The sequence below is a fragment of the Hypomesus nipponensis genome, chromosome 28, assembly GCF_054491055.1.
Source record: "Hypomesus nipponensis isolate SF chromosome 28, ASM5449105v1, whole genome shotgun sequence".
In the NCBI taxonomy this organism is placed as follows: domain Eukaryota; kingdom Metazoa; phylum Chordata; class Actinopteri; order Osmeriformes; family Osmeridae; genus Hypomesus; species Hypomesus nipponensis.
The window spans coordinates 11,511,130-11,532,500 of record NC_140388.1 but is presented as its reverse complement, the minus strand read 5'-3'; the positions used below and the strand labels follow the sequence as shown (position 1 = coordinate 11,532,500).

General features: G+C 53.9%; 1 protein-coding gene across 1 annotated transcript in view; it reads right to left on the bottom strand.

The window, feature by feature from the left end:
- The window catches only part of smtnb (smoothelin b), a 53,000-nt gene that overhangs the window by 10,096 nt on the left and 21,533 nt on the right, over positions 1-21,371 (bottom strand). Inside the window, 6 exon segments of the mRNA XM_084695131.1 lie at positions 7,655-7,734; positions 9,646-10,259; positions 11,598-11,652; positions 12,625-12,694; positions 12,697-13,322; positions 17,341-17,431. Of these exon segments, the coding sequence (XP_084551257.1) occupies positions 7,655-7,734; positions 9,646-10,259; positions 11,598-11,652; positions 12,625-12,694; positions 12,697-13,322; positions 17,341-17,431 (1,536 nt within the window).

The following is a 21,371-nucleotide window of genomic DNA, read 5'->3' as shown; positions in this document are numbered from 1 at the left end:
CGAGGCTGACAGACAGCGTCAGCCGCTGACTGACGATTCTGTCCTTCTGTCCAGCAGGACAACAGAAGGCAAAGCCACACATACCTGCCAGATATCCCTCAAAATGTCATCAACGCTCCCACACAGAGCCCCTGCTCTGCCCTGTCCTGGCAGCCTGGCCGCCATCGCAACGACTCTCCACCGGCCTGGCAACCCTCACCCCCCTGCGCAACCTTCCCAAACGCAGCGTGCTTCGTATCAGAGGTGCAAAGCCTGTCATTTCGACCGCGCATTAAACAGATGACAGAGTTTAGCCATGTCAATCGCCTACTGTCATGTTTCATTTGCTAGTCCACCCCTGACTAGTCATGTATTGACTGTGTGTGTGTGTGTGTGTGTTTGATCAGAGATATGTCTCTCACCCTCTAACTAGTGTGTGTAGCCTGTATGTGGGTGTGTGTGTGTGTAGCCTGTGTGTGTGTGTGTGTGTGTGTGTGAGAGAGCCGTAAGTGTTGGTTCTATCTGCTGTGGCATCAAGCTGTCTAGTTGTTAGAGAGAGACAGAGGGCATGATGATAAGAGTCTCTTTAGCAGGCAGATCATTGGTTCATGATGATAAGAGTCTCTTCAGCAGGCAGCTCATTGGTTCTGCTCTCTGCAGTCAGTCACAACACACAGCTGACCCACTTTCCCTGCAATACAGCACCCTCTGTTCAGCACTGGCTGCCCCTGGCAGGAGCGGCCCCTCAAAGCCCTCACCCTTCCAGACTGTTCCATGATGTGTTCATTAAGAAGACGCTTTCATTCAAAGACACGCATGTGGTGGCGGTGTGGGGGGGGGATTTAAACCTTCTCGGTCTGCAGTGAAATACTGGACCACTGAGCTGAACACACTCATGTTCTGAGACTTCCAGACTGTCTGTGTTCGAGTCTTTAAAAACAAACTGTCTAGCAGCCAGACGCAACAGTTGGGAGCTTTTTGAAGAGGAATGTAATGGAGATTTCAGGCTTGCTGACAAACAAGTCACTTCCTCCCACAGCAGGAAGTGTGTCCCTTTCCCCGACAGACACACATTCTCTCACACACACACACTAACAGCACTGCCAGAGGCCCAGTAACGCTGGGAATTAAAATATTGAAACCCACACTCTGATTCTGTCACACAAAAACAGAAACAAAAAAAAGTCACTGAGAACTGGAGGCCAGCAGGGGAAGGAGAGAGAGGGGAGAGCGAGGGGAGAGCGAGGGGCGAGCGAGGGGGTCGGGCTCTGATCCGGGAGGAGAGGGGATGATGTGGGATAACAATAGATGAAAACTTTTGCTGTTGGAACATTTGATCCTCCGGTTAGAGCGTGAGAGGACAGAACTGCACGCATGCCTGACAGGAAGGTTAATACTGCATACCTGGCAACCCAACCACAAGGCTCTTTCTGGTCCAACAGCCCAGAGATAAACCCCGCCTATGAAGGAAAACTAAACACACAGGTAAGCTGGTCAATCACTCCCATAAACAAAACCAGGGTCCAATCAAAACCTCAGATGGCCACACCATATTAAAAGGGTCATATTCCACATTAAAGGGACGTGACAGATGAAAGCTGCTCTGATTAGAGACTCGAGGACTAACGGGTAGGTTAGGAGGGATAGGCATCATGTCAGGAAGGTTGAGCGGTACCAGGCTGTTGCTGCGGGAGACGACCCCCAACAGGGAGGAGGTGGAGGAGGAGCGCCGCGTGGCGATGGTGGGGGGGTGGGGCACGGCGACGGTCTTCGTCTCTGGCTCTCGAGGAGCCTCGGGGGTCGTCGTGGGCTCCGGCCCCCACTCTGCTCCGGGCGTCCCCTCTGCGTCCCGGGGGCGGGGGTCTGGGTGGAGCGGGGCGCCGGAGGGGGTGTCCTGAGGGAGCGGTGGAGGAGCCACTGGCTCAGGGAGCCCCAGGGCCAGGCACAGGGCTTCCACCTGCCGAGCCAGCCTCTCCTGCTGGATCCTCAGCCTCAGGTTCTCCTCCTGGAGGCCGGCCAGGGCGGAGGCCAGGGGGGCCACCCGCGCTGAGGCCTCCTCCAGCCTGGCGTTAACCCGCTTCCCGAAGGCCTGCATGTCGGTGTGGATCTCCCCCACCGCGCAGCGCAGTCTCTGCTCCAGCCCGCACACCCCTCCCTCCTCCTCCTCCTCGTGTTCCTCCACTTCCTCCTGCTCGCCCCGGGCCAGCAGGTCTCCGATTGCCTCTTCCAGACCAGCGTCGGCACACGGGCTGTCTGGCCTGGACAGCGCCCCCGGTGGCTCGGAGGTCGGGAGGAAGTCCAGATGGACTCCAGGCATGGCTGCTAGCGTCGCCGCTGACGTCTTAACAGTCCTCTGTCACCCCGCAAGTACGGCCGCCTCACTTCCTGTTTCCTCCCAATCAGGATCCAGGAGTTTAGAGGAGAACTGGATCAGGCGCTGTGGGAACTGGGAGAACCCCTCCCCCGCCTCCCGGAAGCGGTTTGTGAGAGGAGAGCAGGACGGTGGCTGTGCCTCTTTGGGGACGCGGTCCGGAGCAACACTCGCTCTTTATACACTCTCAACAAATCTGCCCTCTTCAGTGTCCCAGCCGTGACAGCCAATGAGCATGCACGGAATTCCGTTTCCAAGGCAGCGGAGGCCCCCGACCCCCTTTTTTTTCAGGTGCCGTGGACGAGTCTATTTATCACTGGCCCTGCCATTATTCCACTGAGCCAGGCAGGGACTGAGGCGGAGGGGGGGTGCTGGTGGCAACAATTCAATTCCCCCCTCCCACCCCCCCCCCTGCCCACCAAACTCTTTCAACTCCCCCTTTTATTTAGAGCTTGTCCTTCACACCTCGATTGGCAGGCGACTGGGTCTTAGGATGGAGCTCCGGGCCGGGTGCAGGAGCTGGAAAACGGAGTTCTACTGCCCTAAAAGCGTTTCAAAGTGCAGACCGTCACACCTGCCTGAGAGAGAGAGCAGTTGAAAGGTTGGGGGTTGCAGGAGAGATCGCGGAGGGACACACAGAGAACCGACTGTAGAGAAGGCACTGGAGAGAGTCCCTCCAGCTCCAGTATATCTCTGCTACGAGGGGGAGCTGGGCTCTGGATCTCTGACCCTGGTCCACCCTGGTCCTGGTCCTGGCTCACCCTGGTCCTGGTCCAACCTAACCCTGGCACAGGGTTCCTGGAAGGGAGCGTTGATCCCTGGCCTGGCTGTGCATGCATCCCCACACCGCGTCAGTCCAGAGGAGAGCGGGCCAGCTGCTCCTCACTGACGTGCCCTGAGAGCTCGGTGCGTCAGGCTGGAGGCTCTGAGATGTGTGGCACGCCGTGTGTGTACAGAAGGCCGCGCAGCGCTGACCAGGGTCAGCGTACAGGTGCTGTAGCGATAAGCACTGGGACACTGTTCCTATCAGCTGGACATACTGTAGTAGCTGCACTACAAGTATGTTGTTTTGGATCAAAGTGTATGCTAAATGGATAACATTTTAAAGTATGTTCCGTATGGGATTGTTCACGCAACAATGCGAATGAAACTGGCATTCCTTTCAAACAGATATTACAGATAGTCTTTTTTGCACAGTGCACATTGCACGAAACAGAGAGACACATTCTACATAGTACAAATATACGTACATGTAGATTTCTAATAGCATGTGTGTCGGTGGTTTTAGTGTGAATCTAAAGCAGCTGTTTGACTCAAAGGGACATTAATTGCGTCCGTATCAGACAAGTGACGATGCGCTTGGCAACTAGGAGGCCTCTTCAACTATTTACAAGAGTGTTGCTAAGAATATCCCAGAAGCTTGTTCCTGGACATGGCAACAATGAGACAGGGCTTTCAGACCGACACCCCCCCCCCCCCCGCTCTCTCTCCAAACAGACACACCTGTCATGGATAAATGCACTTAAGGGAACATCTAGCTGGTCATAAACACACAGAGATAAAAACAAAAACAGGTAAACAGAGGCCGGGCATTTCCTTGCGGATGAAAAGGACCCGTAACACCAGTGTGTCGGATGGGTTTCACTCCCAAAAAACACCACTTGGTCACATGGCGTCCAAACCAACAGTCCACTTCCTGTCCAGAGCCCCTTCTCAGAGGCACCAGACCAGATGGCAGCAGCGGCACCCCGTGTCTCTGCAGGCTGGGGAGGTCCTGGGGCCCTGTAGCAGGTCCACCCAGCCTGGGTGCCCGTCAGGGGGTCAGAGCCAGAGAACAGGGCCCCCTGGTGGGCTCAGCCGGAGGCCCCTGGCTGGCTGTCATCGCCCGCCCTCTCCTGCACCCCGGACTCTGAGAGATGTGATTCATGCCCAGGGCAGAGAAGCAGTGGACAGAATGGACGTGAGGCAAACAGGTGGGCACAGCTGTGGTCAGACCAGACCAGGGTCGGAACGGGCATCCATAACCCTGAGGCAGCACGTCTCAGCCTACTGTCACACACACACACACACACACACACTTATCAATCAAGCTGACCCCCTGAGGACTCAGCGCCTCTCTCTTGTTCTCTCCTTCCTCGTTCCACCCCTCTGTCTGTCTCTCCTCGCCCTCTCCTGATTGGCCCCTTTCTGTGATTTATCTTCCGTGAGGAACAAGCCGTCTGTTTGAACTACCTTCACTCGACACGCATGCATCAAAAGGATTCCAGTCACATATGCAACACCAACATATCTGTACCTACAATATCTGAGAGTGTGTGTGCGTGCGTGTGTCACAACCACACCAGCCCTCTATTCTGCCTGGATCCCAAACTGTGTGGCTCTCCTTAGCGGCGCGTCCTTAACGGGTCACAGGGAGGAGAGCGCTGATAAGAACCGGGGGAACCAGGACCACCCGAGAGGCTGGAGACCACCCCGGCAGATCTGAGAGATTCTGCTCGCTCCGCCAACCAACAGCAATAAAAACTGATTAAAAGAACTCTTAAGAACTCAGTTAAATCCACTATCTCTCATCTCGGATTACGTCACCATCCCAAACAAGGGACGTTTTTTTTCCCGGAGCTCTCACAGTTACTGTTGTTGAACAGCTCGCCCCATATATAGCCCCCCACCCACCACACACACCCCTAAACTAACTTTCACACTCCCCTGATCTCCCCTGAGCGACCAGGAGGTGGCGTCCTCTCTGGCCCCAGACTCGCCCTCTCCTGGTTGATGCTAACCTGGAGTGATACGTCTGCCAGCAAACCTTTTCACAATCTCATAAGCCAGGCTATTTCCATGGCCTGGTTAATGAGGGAGATGTAGGAGGGGGAGGGGGGGGGGGAGAGGGGGAGAAGGAAGACGGAGGGGAGAGGGAGAGGGCGACGGGGGAGGGAGAGAGAGAGGGAGAGGAGAGGGGGGAAGGAGGGGGAGGGATAGGAGAGGGGGGAGGGAGAGAGAGAGGAGAGGGGGGGAGGGAGGGAGAGAGGTTTTCTCCCCATCTCAGTCTCTCACACTGCAAACATCCACAAATTCATCAAATGTAAGCGTAAAAATACTAGTTCTGCGCTTGCTTATGCTCAAAACAAGTCAATGCGGGTGCCAGCGCAGTACAAAAATGTTTGTTTTGAATCACTGTGGCGCCCAGGTGCAGACCTGAGGTGCTAAAGCAGCATGTGATTATAGCAGGCTCTTGCAGACCACCACACACTGGCAAAATGTTACGTTTATAAGGTTCAGTCCTTTCTCCTGACTGCTATGACAGTGGACAGGATGCCAAGTTAAAGCTCAGATGACTGGTGTGTTCACCATGCTATATCCTAAGCAATGTCAGGACTGGTCAGAGAAACAACTTGAACCAACAAACATTTTACAGATTTAGTCACAAAGCTAAAACAGCTAAAAGTACACTATGCCACCAGCAAACACCGTAAGAGTAGCGTCGACGTGTACAGTACCTGGTTGTCCTGGCGAGAGTCAGTCAGTCAAGCAGTCAAACATCTTCTGATGAAACGTGGATAAACTCGCTCTCTATTTAACCGTAACTGTCAGCTCTTATCTGTGTCTTAATCTGTGTGTGTGTGTGAGAGAGAGAGAGAGAGAGAGAGAGAGAGAGAGAGAGAGAGAGAGAGAGAGAGAGAGACAGAGAGACAGAGAGACAGAGAGAGAGAGAGAGAGAGAGAGAGAGAGAGAGAGAGAGAGAGAGAGAGAGAGACAGAGAGACAGAGAGAGAGAGAGAGAGAGAGAGAGAGAGAGAGAGAGAGAGAGAGAGAGAGAGAGAGAGAGAGAGAGAGAGAGAGAGAGAGAGAGAGAGAGAGAGAGAGAGAGAGAGAGAGCGCGTGTGTATGCGTCTCACGCTAGGCCTAACTAGTTAAGACAGTCTAAGGGCACACCTTAAATCCCCCCATGCCCGAGCCCAAGCCCTCCCCCCAGACCGCTCCCTCCGCCCAGCCCTGATCAACCGGCCCCCTGATCCCCTTAACCAGATTACTGCTTCCCTCTGCATGGGGGTGGAGGACGAGACCATTAAAGAGTAAACAAGATGACCCAACGCTCCACCTCAACCCCCCCACCCCCCTCAACACTCCTGGCAAATGGATGTTAGTGTACAAGCCCCCCCCCCTCCCCCACAGCACTCTAGGGCCTGGGTGGGGGGTGTGTGGCAAGGGTCAACAACTCTACTAGATTGCCTGACTAGATATCATCACAAAACAGCATTCAGCATCTGACCACCAATCACGGCTTGAGAACCAGGGAAGGGGCGGATACTCTGGAGTCCCCTGAGAGGAAGTGATGAACGAATGATGAAGGGGGGCGGTGGTGAAGGAGGGATGAAGGGAGGCTTGCACTGCAGGAAGGTGTGCGGAGCCTGGAGACGTGGAGGCGAGCGGCTCCAGGGTGACAGGTGGGAGTGAGGAGTCCTTCCAGACACGAAGAGGAACGCTCAGAGGGAACGCAGAGGAACACTCAGAGGGAACGCAGAGGAACGCTCAGAGGGAACGCAGAGGAACACTCAGAGGGAACGCAGAGGAACGCTCAGAGGGAACGCAGAGGAACGCTCAGAGGGAACGCAGAGGAACGCTCAGAGGGAACGCAGAGGAACACTCAGAGGGAACGCAGAGGAACGCTCAGAGGGAACGCAGAGGAACGCTCAGAGGGAACGCAGAGGAACGCTCAGAGGGAACGCAGAGGAACGCTCAGAGGGAACGCAGAGGAACGCAGAGAGCCAGAAGCCCCTCCCCTCCCTCACCTCATCTCATACCCTACAAGGACAAATGTGACCGGCTACCAACTTTGTATTTCATAAACACCCTCCTTGCTTGTCCTCTATCCCTCCCCCCTCTCTCCTTTTCATTACACTTCCACGACACTTGAACTAAGTGACCTTTATGAAAACAAAACGTAAAGAATTCCACCAAAATCCACTTGTTCGAATCGAGAGTTGACAGGAATTCAGCTCCAGATCACACAACTTGTACTCGCTGAGGGGTTTAAAGGTTCTGGAACTAAATCTTACCTGATAAGACACTTTGTTACACTGTAGCCTGTTGAGTTAACAGTATAATTGTCGTGCCTGGTAGCTGAGATGTGGTTACTGTGCACTTTGCCTGGTAAATACCGACAGTTTCTTGTCTCTGCCCAACGAAATACTGACAGAACTCAGCACTCCTGGTTCCTGAAGCCCAACTGTGCTCTCCATGTGCACCATTGGCATTTGTCTTTGGATAAAAGCATCTGCAAAAAGAATAAAAAGGTCAGATGTACCTTGAAGGAGGATCCTGTCGTGAGGCTGGAGGAGGAGGAGGAGATCTTGAAGGGCGACGCTCTCAGGCCCAGGGTCAACTCTGGAGACACAAACATCAACAAGGCCTGTAAAACACACGGTGTGCACATTGTGTACTCAAGCAGAGCTCCTGCACTGTTTAGGCAGTGTTTACCCATAAATATCTGTGAGTTAAACAGACACAAATCCTCAGAGCGTGTGTGAGAGAACACGGCGCAACGCAGAGAGCTGGGGGTGAACACTTCTCAGGTCACTTACGCTGCCAAGCTGTCGTAAACCCAGAGGTTTGAGTCACCAACACGGGCACCGCAGCACAGCTAACGTAAACATTCCTGTTCATCCCTCTCCACATACACACATATACCCTTTTTGGAGACTTAACTGTCACACTTTAATGTCCACAGCTACAGAACAGGCGTGATGCAGACTTCGAAAAACTGTTAGGTGGTGCTGAGGGTGATTTTCCAAAGCCTGTCTTCAGTCACCCACACACACATGGTTAGCACCCAAAAAAGGAGTTCACGGCCATCGCAGCCAACTGGGCTTAGCAGAGACAAACCGGGCCTTCTGGAAGAAGCTCAGTGGGGCTGTCCGGGGGGGGGGGGGGGGGGGGGGGGGGGGTGTAAGAGACCCACTGGGTGCTCTGACAAGCCCGTTTCAGGCACGGTCTTAAATAAACTGTTTGGGTTGGAGGTCCCGGTTGCTGGGAAAGGTTTTGAACACAAGCCTGGTTGTTTGGATAGATCTCCACAGCAGCTGTGACAGAGCTGCTTCTGGGACAAACTCCTCACACACACACCTCCTAACAAACACACAGTTCTGTACATACAGACGAGGACAAGCTGGAGAGTGTGTGTGTGTGTGTGTGTGTGTGTGGCTCGTGAGTACAGTTAAGAGGCGGTAAACAGGCCACCGTTTCTCCTGACTGCCGTATAACTTCATAGACTGGGCCCGGGTGAGTGCACAGGCCGGTCAGTCCATAGTCTGACTCCGCAGGAATGCCGTGGAGAGGCAGCATTGTGCTGCGAGAACACCACACAACCCGCTCATTGTTCAGCGTCTCTGTTCCCAACCTACTGGCCTCGACCTCCTCTACACCCCTACAGCCTGGCCCAGTAGGACGGCTCAGCCACTATGCTGTCTTATCCAGTTCTCTCCCTCTCTCTCTCTCTACCTCTCCACCCTTCTCTCTACCTCTCTACCTCTCTACCTCTCTACCTCTCTACCTCTCTACCTCTCTACCTCTCTACCTCTCTCTCTCTACCTCTCTCTCTCTCTCTCTCTCTCTCTCTCTCTCTCTCTCTCTCTCTCTCTCTCTCTCTCTCTCTCTCTCTCTCTCTCTCTCTCTCTCTCTCTCTCTCTCTCTCTCTCTCTCTCTCTCTCTCTCTCTCTCTCTCTCTCTCTCTCTCTCTCTCTCTCTCTCTCTCTCTCTCTCTCTCTCTCTCTCTCTCTCTCTCTCTCTCTCTCTCTCTCTCTCTCTCTCTCTCTCTCTCTCTCTCTCTCTCTCTCTCTCTCTCTCTCTCTCTCTCTCTCTCTCTCTCTCTCTCTCTCTCTCTCTCTCTGTCTCTCCTCCCACCAGTCCCAGTGCCCCCGCCTGGCCTGGACTGACCCGGGTCAGGATCAGAGTCAGTGTTTTGTGGCTGGGTTCGCGTGGCGCCTCTCGTCTCTGACATCAACAGGGAACCCAGTGTGACGAGACTCTGGAGAGGGGTTAGGACAGAGGATACATATCTAAACCACCGCCCGCCCCCCCCCCCCCGCCCTGGTCTTGGCATAGTTACATCGCCTCTGTACGTACACACACACACACCAAGGCTAGTTAGCTGAGCTGGCTTTGGCACTAAGCTTCAGCATAATCATTTCAGAAACTCCAGCACCAAGCAGGAAAACATCTCCATTTGAAAAACTCAGCTTCATCGCCACGGACACAAGTGTTGTGTGTGTTTGTGTGTGTGGATGCCTGCTCTCCTACCTGCTCTCTGTCCCACAGTGTTGGTGGTGAGGCGGGGGGCCATGGGGGCCATTCCCCCCCTGGAGGAAGAGGAGGTGCGGCCATCCTTGATCTCGATGGTGAGGAAGGTCTTCATGTCGGGGTCGGACGCTGCCTGGCTGTCCCTCGTCACAGCTGTTCTCCCTGGGGTCTGCTCTGCCTCGCCGGAGGCGTGCCTCAACTTTTCAGCCGTCTGCCTGGCCCCGCCCACGCCGCTCCGCGATTGGTCAGCCGAGGACTGGGGTTGGGTGGCCACGCCCCGCGGCCAAGAGGAACCCGGCCGTTGGCTCTCAGAGGAGGATCCGAGGCGGGGTCTCCCGGGCCGGTCTGCAGGGGTGCTGAGGGGCGCAGCAGTGGTTCCGGTCGACTGGGGTGTTCCCGCCGAGGGGCCCTCGAAGAACTGGGCTCTTGCCAGGGAGCTGTGGCTGGCTGGAGGAGGGGGGCTCCGTTCCTCAGAGAGCCCCTCTTCAGCAGTGAGACACTCGGGCCGGGGGCGGGGCCGGGGGCGGGGCCTGGCTCTGTGAACTTGCGCACCCTGTCCCGCACGGAGTTGGCGCGGCTGAACGGGGCCGATGGCGTCTCTCTCTTCTCTGGCGCTGCGGGCGTGCGAGCAGAACACTCGATTAACCGACAGAACAGAACCCAGATGGGACACGGCGAGTGTGCGAACACAGAGACAGACCTGCTCTCTTCGCTAACCCTTCACCACCGCTGGAACACTGTCTCCGGGGGCAACACACAGCAAATCCACTCAACTCAGAAGAAGTCTTACTCTTCTCCAAGTCTCCTCCTCTCACAGCTCTCTACAAAGCCCTCCCCCCCCCCCCTGACTCTCCCTCTCTCGTGCTCCTGCCTCCTTTTTCTAGAATTCCCTTCCCTCCCTCCTTCCATCTCTCACTCCTTGTTGCCGTAGTAACGAGCAGACAGTCTCTCTCTCTCCCTCTCCCTCTCTCTCTCCCTCTCCCTCTCCCCCTCTCTCTCAGAGGTGACAGGGGGTCAGATCTTGAGCACCTTGAGGTGATTTGCCCTGCTAATCTTCGGTCACTCATCTCATACTCACTGAGGGAGTAAAGGAAGGGAGGGAGGACAGAGATAGAGTAACAACAGAGGTTCATGATCCAGCCAGAGGGGAAAGAACAAATGGAGAGACAGAGAGAGAGAGAGAGAGAGAGAGAGAGAGAGAGAGAGAGAGACAGAGACAGAGAGACAGAGAGAGACAGAGAGAGACAGAGAGAGACAGAGAGAGACAGAAAGAGACAGAAAGAGACAGAGAGAGAGAGACAGAGACAGAGAGAGACAGAGAGAGAGAGAGAGACAGAAAGAGACAGAGAGAGACAGAGAGAGAGAGAGAGACAGAGAGAGACAGAAAGAGACAGAGAGAGAGAGGAGAGAGAGAGAGAGGAGAGAAAGAGGAGAGAGAGACAGAGACAGGAGAGAGAGAGACAGAGACAGAGAGAGGAGAGAGAGAGACAGAGACAGAGAGAGACAGAGAAGAAGAAAAAAACGACTCTTCTATAAATCTATCTTCCTTAGATGTTAAGTGTTTTACACGGCTAAGTGTTTACATGGGAAGAGACTGGGGACTATCTTTCCTAAAGGGGTTGCATCCTGCGCTCCGGCTGTGTTTCCTGTGCTCCACCCCACAGCCCTGACCCTATACGGTCATGCCTTCCCTCCCGCCACAACGCCTGATGGAAGCCATGGCGCTAGGACGGGGGCAGGGTGCTAGGGTTAGCCATCCCATCCCAGCGGGGGGAGCCATAACTCAGGAGCTAGCGACGCAGTCCTCCCGGCTCCTCACCAGAGACTCTCAACACCCTCAAGCTGCTGCTCTCTGTGCCACCAGGATGAATGCGAGGTTGTGTGTCTGGCAGTGAGTGTGTGTTTTGTGTGTCTGGCAGTGAGTGTGCGTTTTCTGTACTTTGGGTGCTTACCGGAATCTTTTACTTTGCCCAGGGGTGCAAACGCAGGCTCTCTGCTTAGCAAGACCTAATGAGAGGAAGGAGAGACAGAGAGATAGAGAGAAAGAGTGAGATAGAAAGAGAGACACAGAGATAACAGCAAAAAGAGAGAAAAGAGCAGACAATTAAATAATAATAGTAAAAATAATAATAATAAAAACATTTATTACAAAGAAGCCCATATACGTGTACATCCGGACTGTAGATTAACGGATGTGAAATACAGTCAAGGACAAGGAAAACAACAGCCGGATAGTCTCAGATGATGAAGCTGAGTTGATCTGTAAACGTCACGGCGAACTCTGGGGTTGAGGGGCCACAGTGACAGGAACACACACACACACACACACACAGTGTTAGGACTCGTGTCTTGGAACCCTGTTTCTTTTTAGGCCCTGGCATGTTTACAGTAGTGTCAGAAGAGCAGAGTCCTCTTCGTGTTCTCTGGAAGCTTCTGGAAAAACCTTGAGGCCGGTGTCGGGAAACACATCCATGACGTTGATGACGTGCCGTCACGGCAACCACGCGTTTCCTTTGTGAGGTCGTCAGCCATCTCCTGGCTTTGGGGCAGGGTGCTGTTCGTTTGGGTCGGGTTGTGCTGGTTCTCCAGGGATGATACGACCCAGAACCCTACGTCTCTGACAGAACCTGGCAGAACCGATACGAGACCTAGGGGGACTGTCTTTGGTGTTTGTTGGTGTAGCCAAGTAACGGGAGGCCAAACAAGATTTTAACACGGTAAACACACAGACACGCACTCAGAAAAACATGAGATGTTTATAGGTGCTGCCTGGACCAGGGGGTCAGTGAGGAATGTGGTCAGGGGCCCTTTTTGAGAGCGGGTATTCCAAGTACGAAGTGAAATAACACACTGCAGCTAGACAACCCCACCTTGTGGTGCAACGGCATACTCATTTACTGAGTTTGAATGTTAAAGTTGTAATGACGATAGGGTAAGTAGCCAGTGTTGGAAAAGTATTCAAATGTTTTTATACTGTACCTTCTGTTGTAGGATGTCCACTTTTTCCTTGCCGTTGAGCAGGCCATTGTGGGAGCCTGGGGCTCTCCTGGACAGAGCTGCCCCATCAGGCTGCTCTAGGCTGGGCTCCGGGATGGGCTGGGCAGGGGGGCCATCTGGATGATGATTGGTGCTCTCCGCTTCGGAGTCCGTGCTGGAGGAGGAGCAACTCATGACCACTTCCGCCTCCTCTCCCTGGCCAAGCCCCTCAGGGGCCGCGCCCGCGCTCAGGTCAGACGTCCCGGAGTCAAAGCGTTTCCGTGACAGCGGGCCGGAGACCTCGGAGTCCGTGAGGGTTCTGGGCCCCAGGCTGGAGTCGGAGGTCCCCGAGTCACGCCTCTGTCTGACCCGGGACTGGGAGCCAACGCTGCGGTCCGAAGCTCCAGAGTCCAGCCGGGCCCTTGGGGCCGTGGAGCCCAGCCCCAGGCTCCTCTCAGAGGCTCCAGAGTCCAGCCGGGCCCTGAAGGCCGTGCCCAGCCCCAGGCTCCTCTCAGAGGCTCCAGAGTCCAGCCGGGCCCTGGGGGCCGTGGAGCCCCCCCCGGAGTCCAATCTCTGGCGTTGGGTCAGGACCATGTCAGGTTCAGCTGTGGATGGGTCGCGCTGCGGCCGGCCCAGCAGGGGTCCCGGGCCCTCGTCCATCCCCAGGGGGTCCAGAACTAGAACCATGCCTGGGTTGGAGCCTGCTGCAGGGACACAACACAGCCTGATTGGAGGGGAACTCATGCAGCTCCTACGGTGGGCACCCGCTCATTCTCTGGAACCACAACTCACTTCCTGGTTCACTGTGTACTTACTGTGCACTTAGCTAGGGTGTAGGAGCTAGGGTAGAAACTTAGCTAGGGTGTAGGAGCTTGGGTAGAAACTTAGCTAGGGTGTAGGAGCTAGGGTAGAAACTTAGCTAGGGTGTAGGAGCTAGGGTAGGAACTTAGCTAGGGTGTAGGAGCTAGGGTAGGAACTTAGCTAGGGTGTAGGTGCTAGGGTAGGAACTTAACTAGGGTGTAGGAGCTAGGGTAGGAACTTAACTAGGGTGTAGGAGCTAGGGTAGGAACTTAACTAGGGTGTAGGAGCTAGGGTAGGACATATAGGAAACTCAGAGGATACACACAAGATGTAGAAGATGTAGTAGGCATTTCCTTTGGGTCAGCCTCATGTATCCTCTGACGCGCGCAGGCATCCGTGTGTGTGTGTGTGTGTGTGTGTGTGTGAGCAGGGACGATCAGCTGAACCATAGGTGGTCGCCCAGTGCAGGAAGTGTCGGGGTTGGGGGCAAAGAGGGGGGGGGGCAGAGGGGGTGAAACCGAGACCAGGACTACTTCCCCCTCCCCTCCCCGTGTCCAAACTCCTCCATTCCTCCTCCTCACCTCAGGAAACCACACTCCAAACAACCTGACATGCCAACATCCTCCCCCTCCTCCACTCTTTCTGCCTCCCCCTCCCCCTCCCCCTCCCCCCTCCCCCTCCTCCTGCCCCTCCCTCCCCTCCTCCCCCTCCCCCACTCTTTCTGCCTCCCCCTCCCCCCTCCCCCTCCTCCCCCTCCCCCCCCTCCACTCTTTCTGCCTCCCCCTCCCCCCTCCCCCTCCTCCCCCCCTCCACTCTTTCTGCCTCCCCCTCCCCCCTCCTCCTCCTCCTCCTAAGTTTTGAAAAGTTGATAATATAAGCGATTTCTTCCAAAAAAATTGGTTTGCATTATTGACGAGTCCTTGATGAGGACTGTACTAAACTCTACTGTACTTTATAAATGTCCAGACTGTAATATGCAGGGGGGGGGGGGGGGGCTTCAGACTGTAATATGCAGGGGGGGGGGGGGGCTTCAGACTGTAATATGCAGGGGGGGGGGGCTTCAGACTGTAATATGCAGGGGGGGGGGGCTTTAGACTGTAATATGCAGGGGGGGGGGCTTTAGACTGTAATATGCAGGGGGGGGGGCTTCAGACTGTAATATGCAGGGGGGGGGGGGGGGGCTTCAGACTGTAATATGCAGGGGGGGGGGGGCTTCAGACTGTAATATGCAGGGGGGGGGGGGGCTTCAGACTGTAATATGCAGGGGGGGGGGGGGGGGGGGGCTTCTTTCCTCAGGCCTCCAGGGAAATCTGTTCTCAATATATTTATTAATTGTTCTTTTTTTTTTTTTCATTCATCGCCGGCCCATAGGTAGGGAATCGCTGGTCTACAGTATGTCATACACAGACACACACACACGTACGTGTAGACACACACACACACACACACACACACACACACAGCACTGTAATTTACAAAGCAAATCAAGAAGGGAAAGTCCCAGTTGTTTCCGTGGCGACCACAGCCTCCTCTCCTTCAACCCTGCATGCCTGGGGGGTCAATGGGGGGTCGTTCCAGAATCTTCTATTAAGCCAATAGATCCGTAGAGCCGCTGGGTTCTACTCTATTCTATAGAAATGACCTGCGCTTCACGATGACGCACAATCACAAACACAACCAAACAACCCAGCAGTTGATGAACTGGGAATTAATGGTGACGCAATGCTGTCCGAATGACAATCACACAGCTGGTGTGCAATCAACACAAACACACACAGAGAGAGAGAGAGATAGGGAACATCACTCACGTGCCCTTGCTTTGGTGGTGTTGTCCTTTGTGTGGCGTAACATTCTGGGAAAACCCTCAGTTCTACTTGGTAATGAGAGATTTGAAAATAACCACACAAGAGTCTAAAGTGTCCACTCCCCTCCATTCCCCCCCTCCCCTCCATTCCCCCCCTCCCCTCCATTCCCCCCGGTCCACCAGACACAAACGCAAATCAACACCACCACAGTGAAGGGCTCTTTTGAGGGTTCAGTTCAGAGTGACTGTTTCAGGTCCCCGTCGGGATGAAGCACATTCCATTTTTGTGTGACTGGGGACCAAACAGGTCATTTCCTAAATCACTGCCTTGTCAGAGTGGGCTAGGGGGTAAACTGAAGACCCCAGACCATGTATTTCCCAAAGCCTCCGTGTGGCTGCCCCATCTTATTGATCTGTTCTGGCCAGGGAGATCAATTTGGTTTTTTTGTCCTCTGTCCCCCCCCAGCCCCCAGTCCAAGTTCAACCGTATCCTTTCATCTTTCCACGGGAACGCCGTCCCGCCCGCTGAGGCGACAACCCCCTCCTCTCTGTCGCCTCCACCCCCTCCCCCCACCCCTGCCCTATCCTGTCGGTTCCTTACTTCCTGTGTCTGTCTCAGTGTTGATTCCCAACGGCTGAATCAGTCCTGTCCTGAATCAGTCCTGTCCTGAATCAGTCCTGTCCTGAATCAGTCCTGTTCTGAATCAGTCCTGTTCTGAATCAGTCCTGTCCTGAATCAGTCCTGTTCTGAATCAGTCCTGTCCTGAATCAGTCCTGTCCTGAATCAGTCCTGTTCTGAATCAGTCCTGTTCTGAATCAGTCCTGTCCTGAATCAGTCCTGTTCTGAATCAGTCCTGTTCTGAATCAGTCCTGTTCTGAATCAGTCCTGACCTGAATCAGTCCTGTTCTGAATCAGTCCTGTCCTGAATCAGTCCTGTCCTGAATCAGTCCTGTTCTGAATCAGTCCTGTCCTGAATCAGTCCTGTTCTGAATCAGTCCTGTTCTGAATCAGTCCTGTTCTGAATCAGTCCTGTTCTGAATCAGTCCTGACCTGAATCAGTCCTGTTCTGAATCAGGCCTGTCCTGAAACAGGCCTGACCCTAATTGCACAGTGAGGTGAAGGCAGGGAAAGACCTGTGTTTTCTGCCCTCTTTAAACAGACCTCTGGGCTCGACTCTAAACAGCAGGATCACTCTGGTTGTGTGAGTGTGTGTGTGTTCTCTTTTGAACCTGTTATATTCCTGGTCTTTCCCACCCCCTGCCCTCTAGCCAAGGACAGACCAAGTCCCACCATCAAATTATAGCGTACTGAACAAGCCAGGGTCTCACAGGGTTCGTGCCAAGTTCAGGTCAACCTCGATGTGGGTTTAGCAGATGTATATATAAAAACGTATTTATTCTATATATAGCATAAAAATACTTTCACCAGACTACAGGTCACTTCTGAAGAGTCCTGGTGTTGGAATTTGTTCTCAGTGTAATATTCAAATCTGTCCGGCCATAACCAAATTATACTTGTTTATCCTCTAAATGCTAACCTCCATGTTGCTAGGTTAGGCTTCCTTCAAGGTAGGTGTGTGTGTGTGTGTGTGCGGGCACACAGGCGTAAATGTGTCTTAACACAAAGTCACAAGGTTTCGGGAAGGGAAATTAAACGTAAAAGCAGAGCTTTCATTCTGCTGTATTTATGGGGAAGCTAACAGAGGTCAATTAAACTGCGGCAACAGTAGCCCGAGTCATTAGCACTGAGACTGGGCGGTCTCAGAGCTTGCAAATCAAGTCACGAAAAAAAAACCCTGACCTTCTCAATGTCCCCCAGAGCAGAATGAACCTATTGGGGGGCTGTTTTCACAAGCAGTTCAGGGGAAATTACCTAGAAAGGGTCAAAGGTGTGGGTTTACAGTCAGCCTAGACGTGTGGAAGTGTCCACACTTACTCAAACTGTCACGCTTACTCACAGCTGAGTCTTAAGTCAAAGCTAATACTGTCCTATAAACATGTACCTCATAGTACAACACAGTTAAAATTGCCTGGAGTGGACTGCAAGTAGATGACCCAAATGTGACTGAGTGTGTGTGTGTCTGTGTGTGTGTGTGCGTGAGTCAGATTCTTACCTGTCCTGTGCAGATCTTTGCTCTGCTGGGTGTGTTCTCGAACCTGAGATCTAAATCTCTCTCGTTCACCAAAGCCGTCTTTGTCTGGGTCCTGCAACAGAAAACACACCCGGCTCAAGTCAACCTGTCTTCATAACACACCTACATCTACTTAAGCCATATAAAAAAAAGGTACAGGAGAAACTGAAACGACAGCGATACCCATGTTGAGCTTTGTTTAAATTTGCCTAATCTGCTCTGACATATCCCAGGACAGTGTGTCTGTCCCTGTCCTGTGTTCCACCAGGGCTAAACCAGGCAGACACCGGACCCTCCACCCCACCCTGACTGATCAGATCAGTAAAAACATCAGGTGCACGCAGACCTGGAGGTCGAGGGTCGATCAGACGAGCCTGGAGTAGAGGTCAGAGGTCACTCTCCTCAGAGCAGGAGAGTCTTGATGCGGTTGGGTCTGGGCGGCTGAGATAACAAGCCTCTCCCTGCCCTTCCACCCAGGGAGATCTCCAGCCCTAGGGCCTCCTCCCTCTCCTCCTCACCCAGGGAGATCTCCAGCCCTAGGGCCTCCTCCCTCTCCTCCTCACCCAGGGAGATCTCCAGACCTCTCCCTGCCCTCCTCACCCAGCAGTATATAGACGAGGCCGCTCAACACACCGTTGTTTCGGGTTCAATACTACGTTTTGTTGCGGTTGAACGCGCCCCTGGTGTCAGACGGCAGGACTGTGGCAAGAGAGAGAGACAGAGAGAGAGACACAGAGACAGAGAGACAGAGAGACAGAGAGAGAGAGAGAGAGAGAGACAGAGGGTTCGAACACATGGTGAGGAAACGGCAGAGGTGGGGATGGAGAGAAGGAGAGAGAGAGTCCACACTGCCATGGCTACTGGGCTCTGGTGCCTGACCTTGGGCTACACTACAGGAGGATCAGCTGTGTAAACACAAAGGCCTCCACACACACACGCACACGCACACCACTCCAGACTAACCCTCAACCCCTCCCCCCCCCCCCCCCCCCCAACACACACTTCGACACACATTCTACTCCCCTGACCTCTTTCAAACCTCCGGTGCCCCACAAACCAAACTGACGTGCAGGCGAGTCTGTGGTACCATATGGAAAACGATTGGCCTTTTTCATTGGAATTCTTGCTCTGCTTATTTAGCAAGGTAAAACTAACCCAGCTCCAGTGGAACCACAGTGACTGGCTGCCGTCTGGATCAGTGAGGCACAGTTTGATGCATGTACACAACCTCAGGAACTGTTAACACGAGGCAATCTCATCACGCTTGACAAACTGCATACAACCCCTCTTAACGACACTAGCACCACCCTACCACACACACACACACACACTTAAGCCTATCAGCGCAGGATTTGTCAACAACATTATCATCCACCGCGGGCTGATAAAGGTGTCAGCTCCTCCAATAGGAAATGGCTGCCTTGTGAAAAGAGATCCTGTCAGATGAGAGACGATTGGTCCTGGAGCGACCAGGCCGAACAGAGAGCCTGCTGGAGCAGCGTTCAGGCACACCTGGGAGGGGGGGGGGGTGATTGGATCATCGTCGTGCTTTGCTGACCGTGACATTCACCACCTAGAGCGGCTTTGTGGGACAGAGAGGCTGATTAACGGTCTCACTGTCCCGGGCCAGGGTGTGTTGGAGCAGGGAACCATCTAGAACATTCAGGTCCCTGAGGACCAGGGCTGAACACCACAGGACTGGACTAGTGGTCAGCACTAAAGAAAGAAAGACAGTAAAGTGACTGAAAAAGTTTGGGGGTTGAGAGATAATGAGACAGTTTAGCCGTAAACAAAAGAGTAGACAACTCCTTTCTCCCCCTCCCCACCACCAAGGCCAGGAGACGGTGGTTTCACAGTTCCTCCTAAACCACAGGGAGCATATTTCTCCCAGACAAGGGGGACCACAAGGAGAAAGAGAAAGATGAAGTGGTGAAGGAAAAAAGAAAGAAAAGGAGAGAAGAGGAGAGTGCGTCTCCGGTGTCCTGCTGCCAGACCCCTGCTGGGATCAGCAGCCTCCACCAATGCCCCGGCCTCTACAGCCCTTCTGCCCCGGCCTCTACAGCCCTCCTCCTCCCCCCAGCCTCTACAGCCCTCCTCCTCCCCCCAGCCTCTCCAGCCCTCCTGCCCCAGCCTCTGTCCTCCTCCCCCGGCCTCTACAGCCCTTCTGCCCCGGCCTCTACAGCCCTCCTGCCCCGGCCTCTACAGCCCTCCTCCTCCCCCCAGCCTCTACAGCCCTCCTCCTCCCCCCAGCCTCTCCAGCCCTCCTGCCCCAGCCTCAGTCCTCCTCCCCCGGCCTCTACAGCCTCCCCTAGCCCCAGCGCCTCTGAGCTGGGTTCCTGTGGCAGGACATGGCCTCACGCGGGTCACACCATCGAGGCTGGGGAAGTTATTTGTATGGTAGGAATGCCGTTGCGAAAGCTCTGCCCCATAAACAGGGCCCAGACAAAAAAAACACAAATAAAGACAACAACAATTGTCCTGTGGTCTGACCACAGAGCAGGCGTGGGCCCTCTGGGCTCCTCTGCACCCTGCAGGACAGTGGGACCAGACCCGGCTCCTCTGCACCCTGCAGGACAGTGGGACCAGGCCCGGCTCCTCTGCACCCTGCAGGACAGTGGGACCAGGCCCGGCTCCTCTGCACCCTGCAGGACAGTGGGACCAGGCCCGGCTCCTCTGCACCCTGCAGGACAGTGGGACCAGACCCGGCCGGCACCAAGAGCCCCTCCACCCCCCCACGGCCAGGCCAGGCTCCTCCAGGGAGCTGCTACCTGGTCCTCCGACGGATCCCTTTTCCACAGAAGCTACATCCATCACACCCGAGTGGTGAGGTCACAGGCCACCAGGTTCATCCATGGCTGTGTGTGTGTGTGTGTGTGTGTGTGTGTGTCTGGAAGATGGGGGAAAGCCTGACAGAGGCTTTTTCCATTACTGCATGGCAATGTTTGGGGAACCACACTCATGGGCCCACCTCCAAATAAGTGAAATACAGTAGCAGCAATGATGTGGCAATCCTCTTTACACTGCGCTTGTGGAAGAGACGCAAACCACACAAGAGTCTGCCCGCAAACCTCACTCTCATTCTTCACTCCCAGCACACCAATCCAAAGCAAACACTGTAAGAAATGTACGTTTTCCCTCCCTTCATCTTCGTTGTCCTCTTCCTCTTCACCTCCTCGTCTAATTCTCTCTCCCTTTTCATCTGTGCCTCTTATCCGTTGTGGAAGGGTTCTATCTCGCGGTCCTTCTAGAGAGACCCGCCTGCTGCTATCTCTCGTGCTAGCTCTCTCAGGCTCGTCACTGACGCCTCTGTTTATGATGAGATCAGATTAAAGAACAATCAAGACTGTCGCAAGACTCCTGCATGTCTGGTGTGTCTCACGTCACTACGCACACACACACACACACACACAACTCACACACTCACTGACACACAAACATATATACACTTTTCATGCCTTTCATTTTCTGATGAACAAAATTCAATTTCATGGACGAATACAGTAATGTCCTGTCAATATTGATTTTAAAAAAATTCTAAAGTTTAAACCCTGAGGATGAATCTCACACGCCGGCAGAGAAAAAGATACAGGTGTCCCAATACCAGTTCACAGTAATTACACAAAGACCAGGAGTAAAAGTTCAACTGCATGGTGGTGGACCAAAAAAAAAGGTTAAAAGTTGAGCCACAAAAGCCGAGAACCACAGAAGAAGAACTTTGTGACAGGAGGTGCAGAAAGGAGGCATAGTTTACCTTCTCTCCTCCGTCGCTCTGCTGCCGGTTAGTCTGTCTTTCCCTTTAGAAGTCAGGACGCAGTCTACTCTATCCTCCTAAGTCTCCACACTCCCTCACACACACACACGCCCCTCCCTCCACTTCCCTTCCCTCCCTCTCAGTCTCCTCCTCTCTCCTTTCCTGCAGGTTAGCGGGTCGCCTGGTTGACACATTAACTTTTCACACACGCTTTTCTACTTTCTTGTGACAGGGCGTCGTTTTCAAGAGTCTGACTTTAATG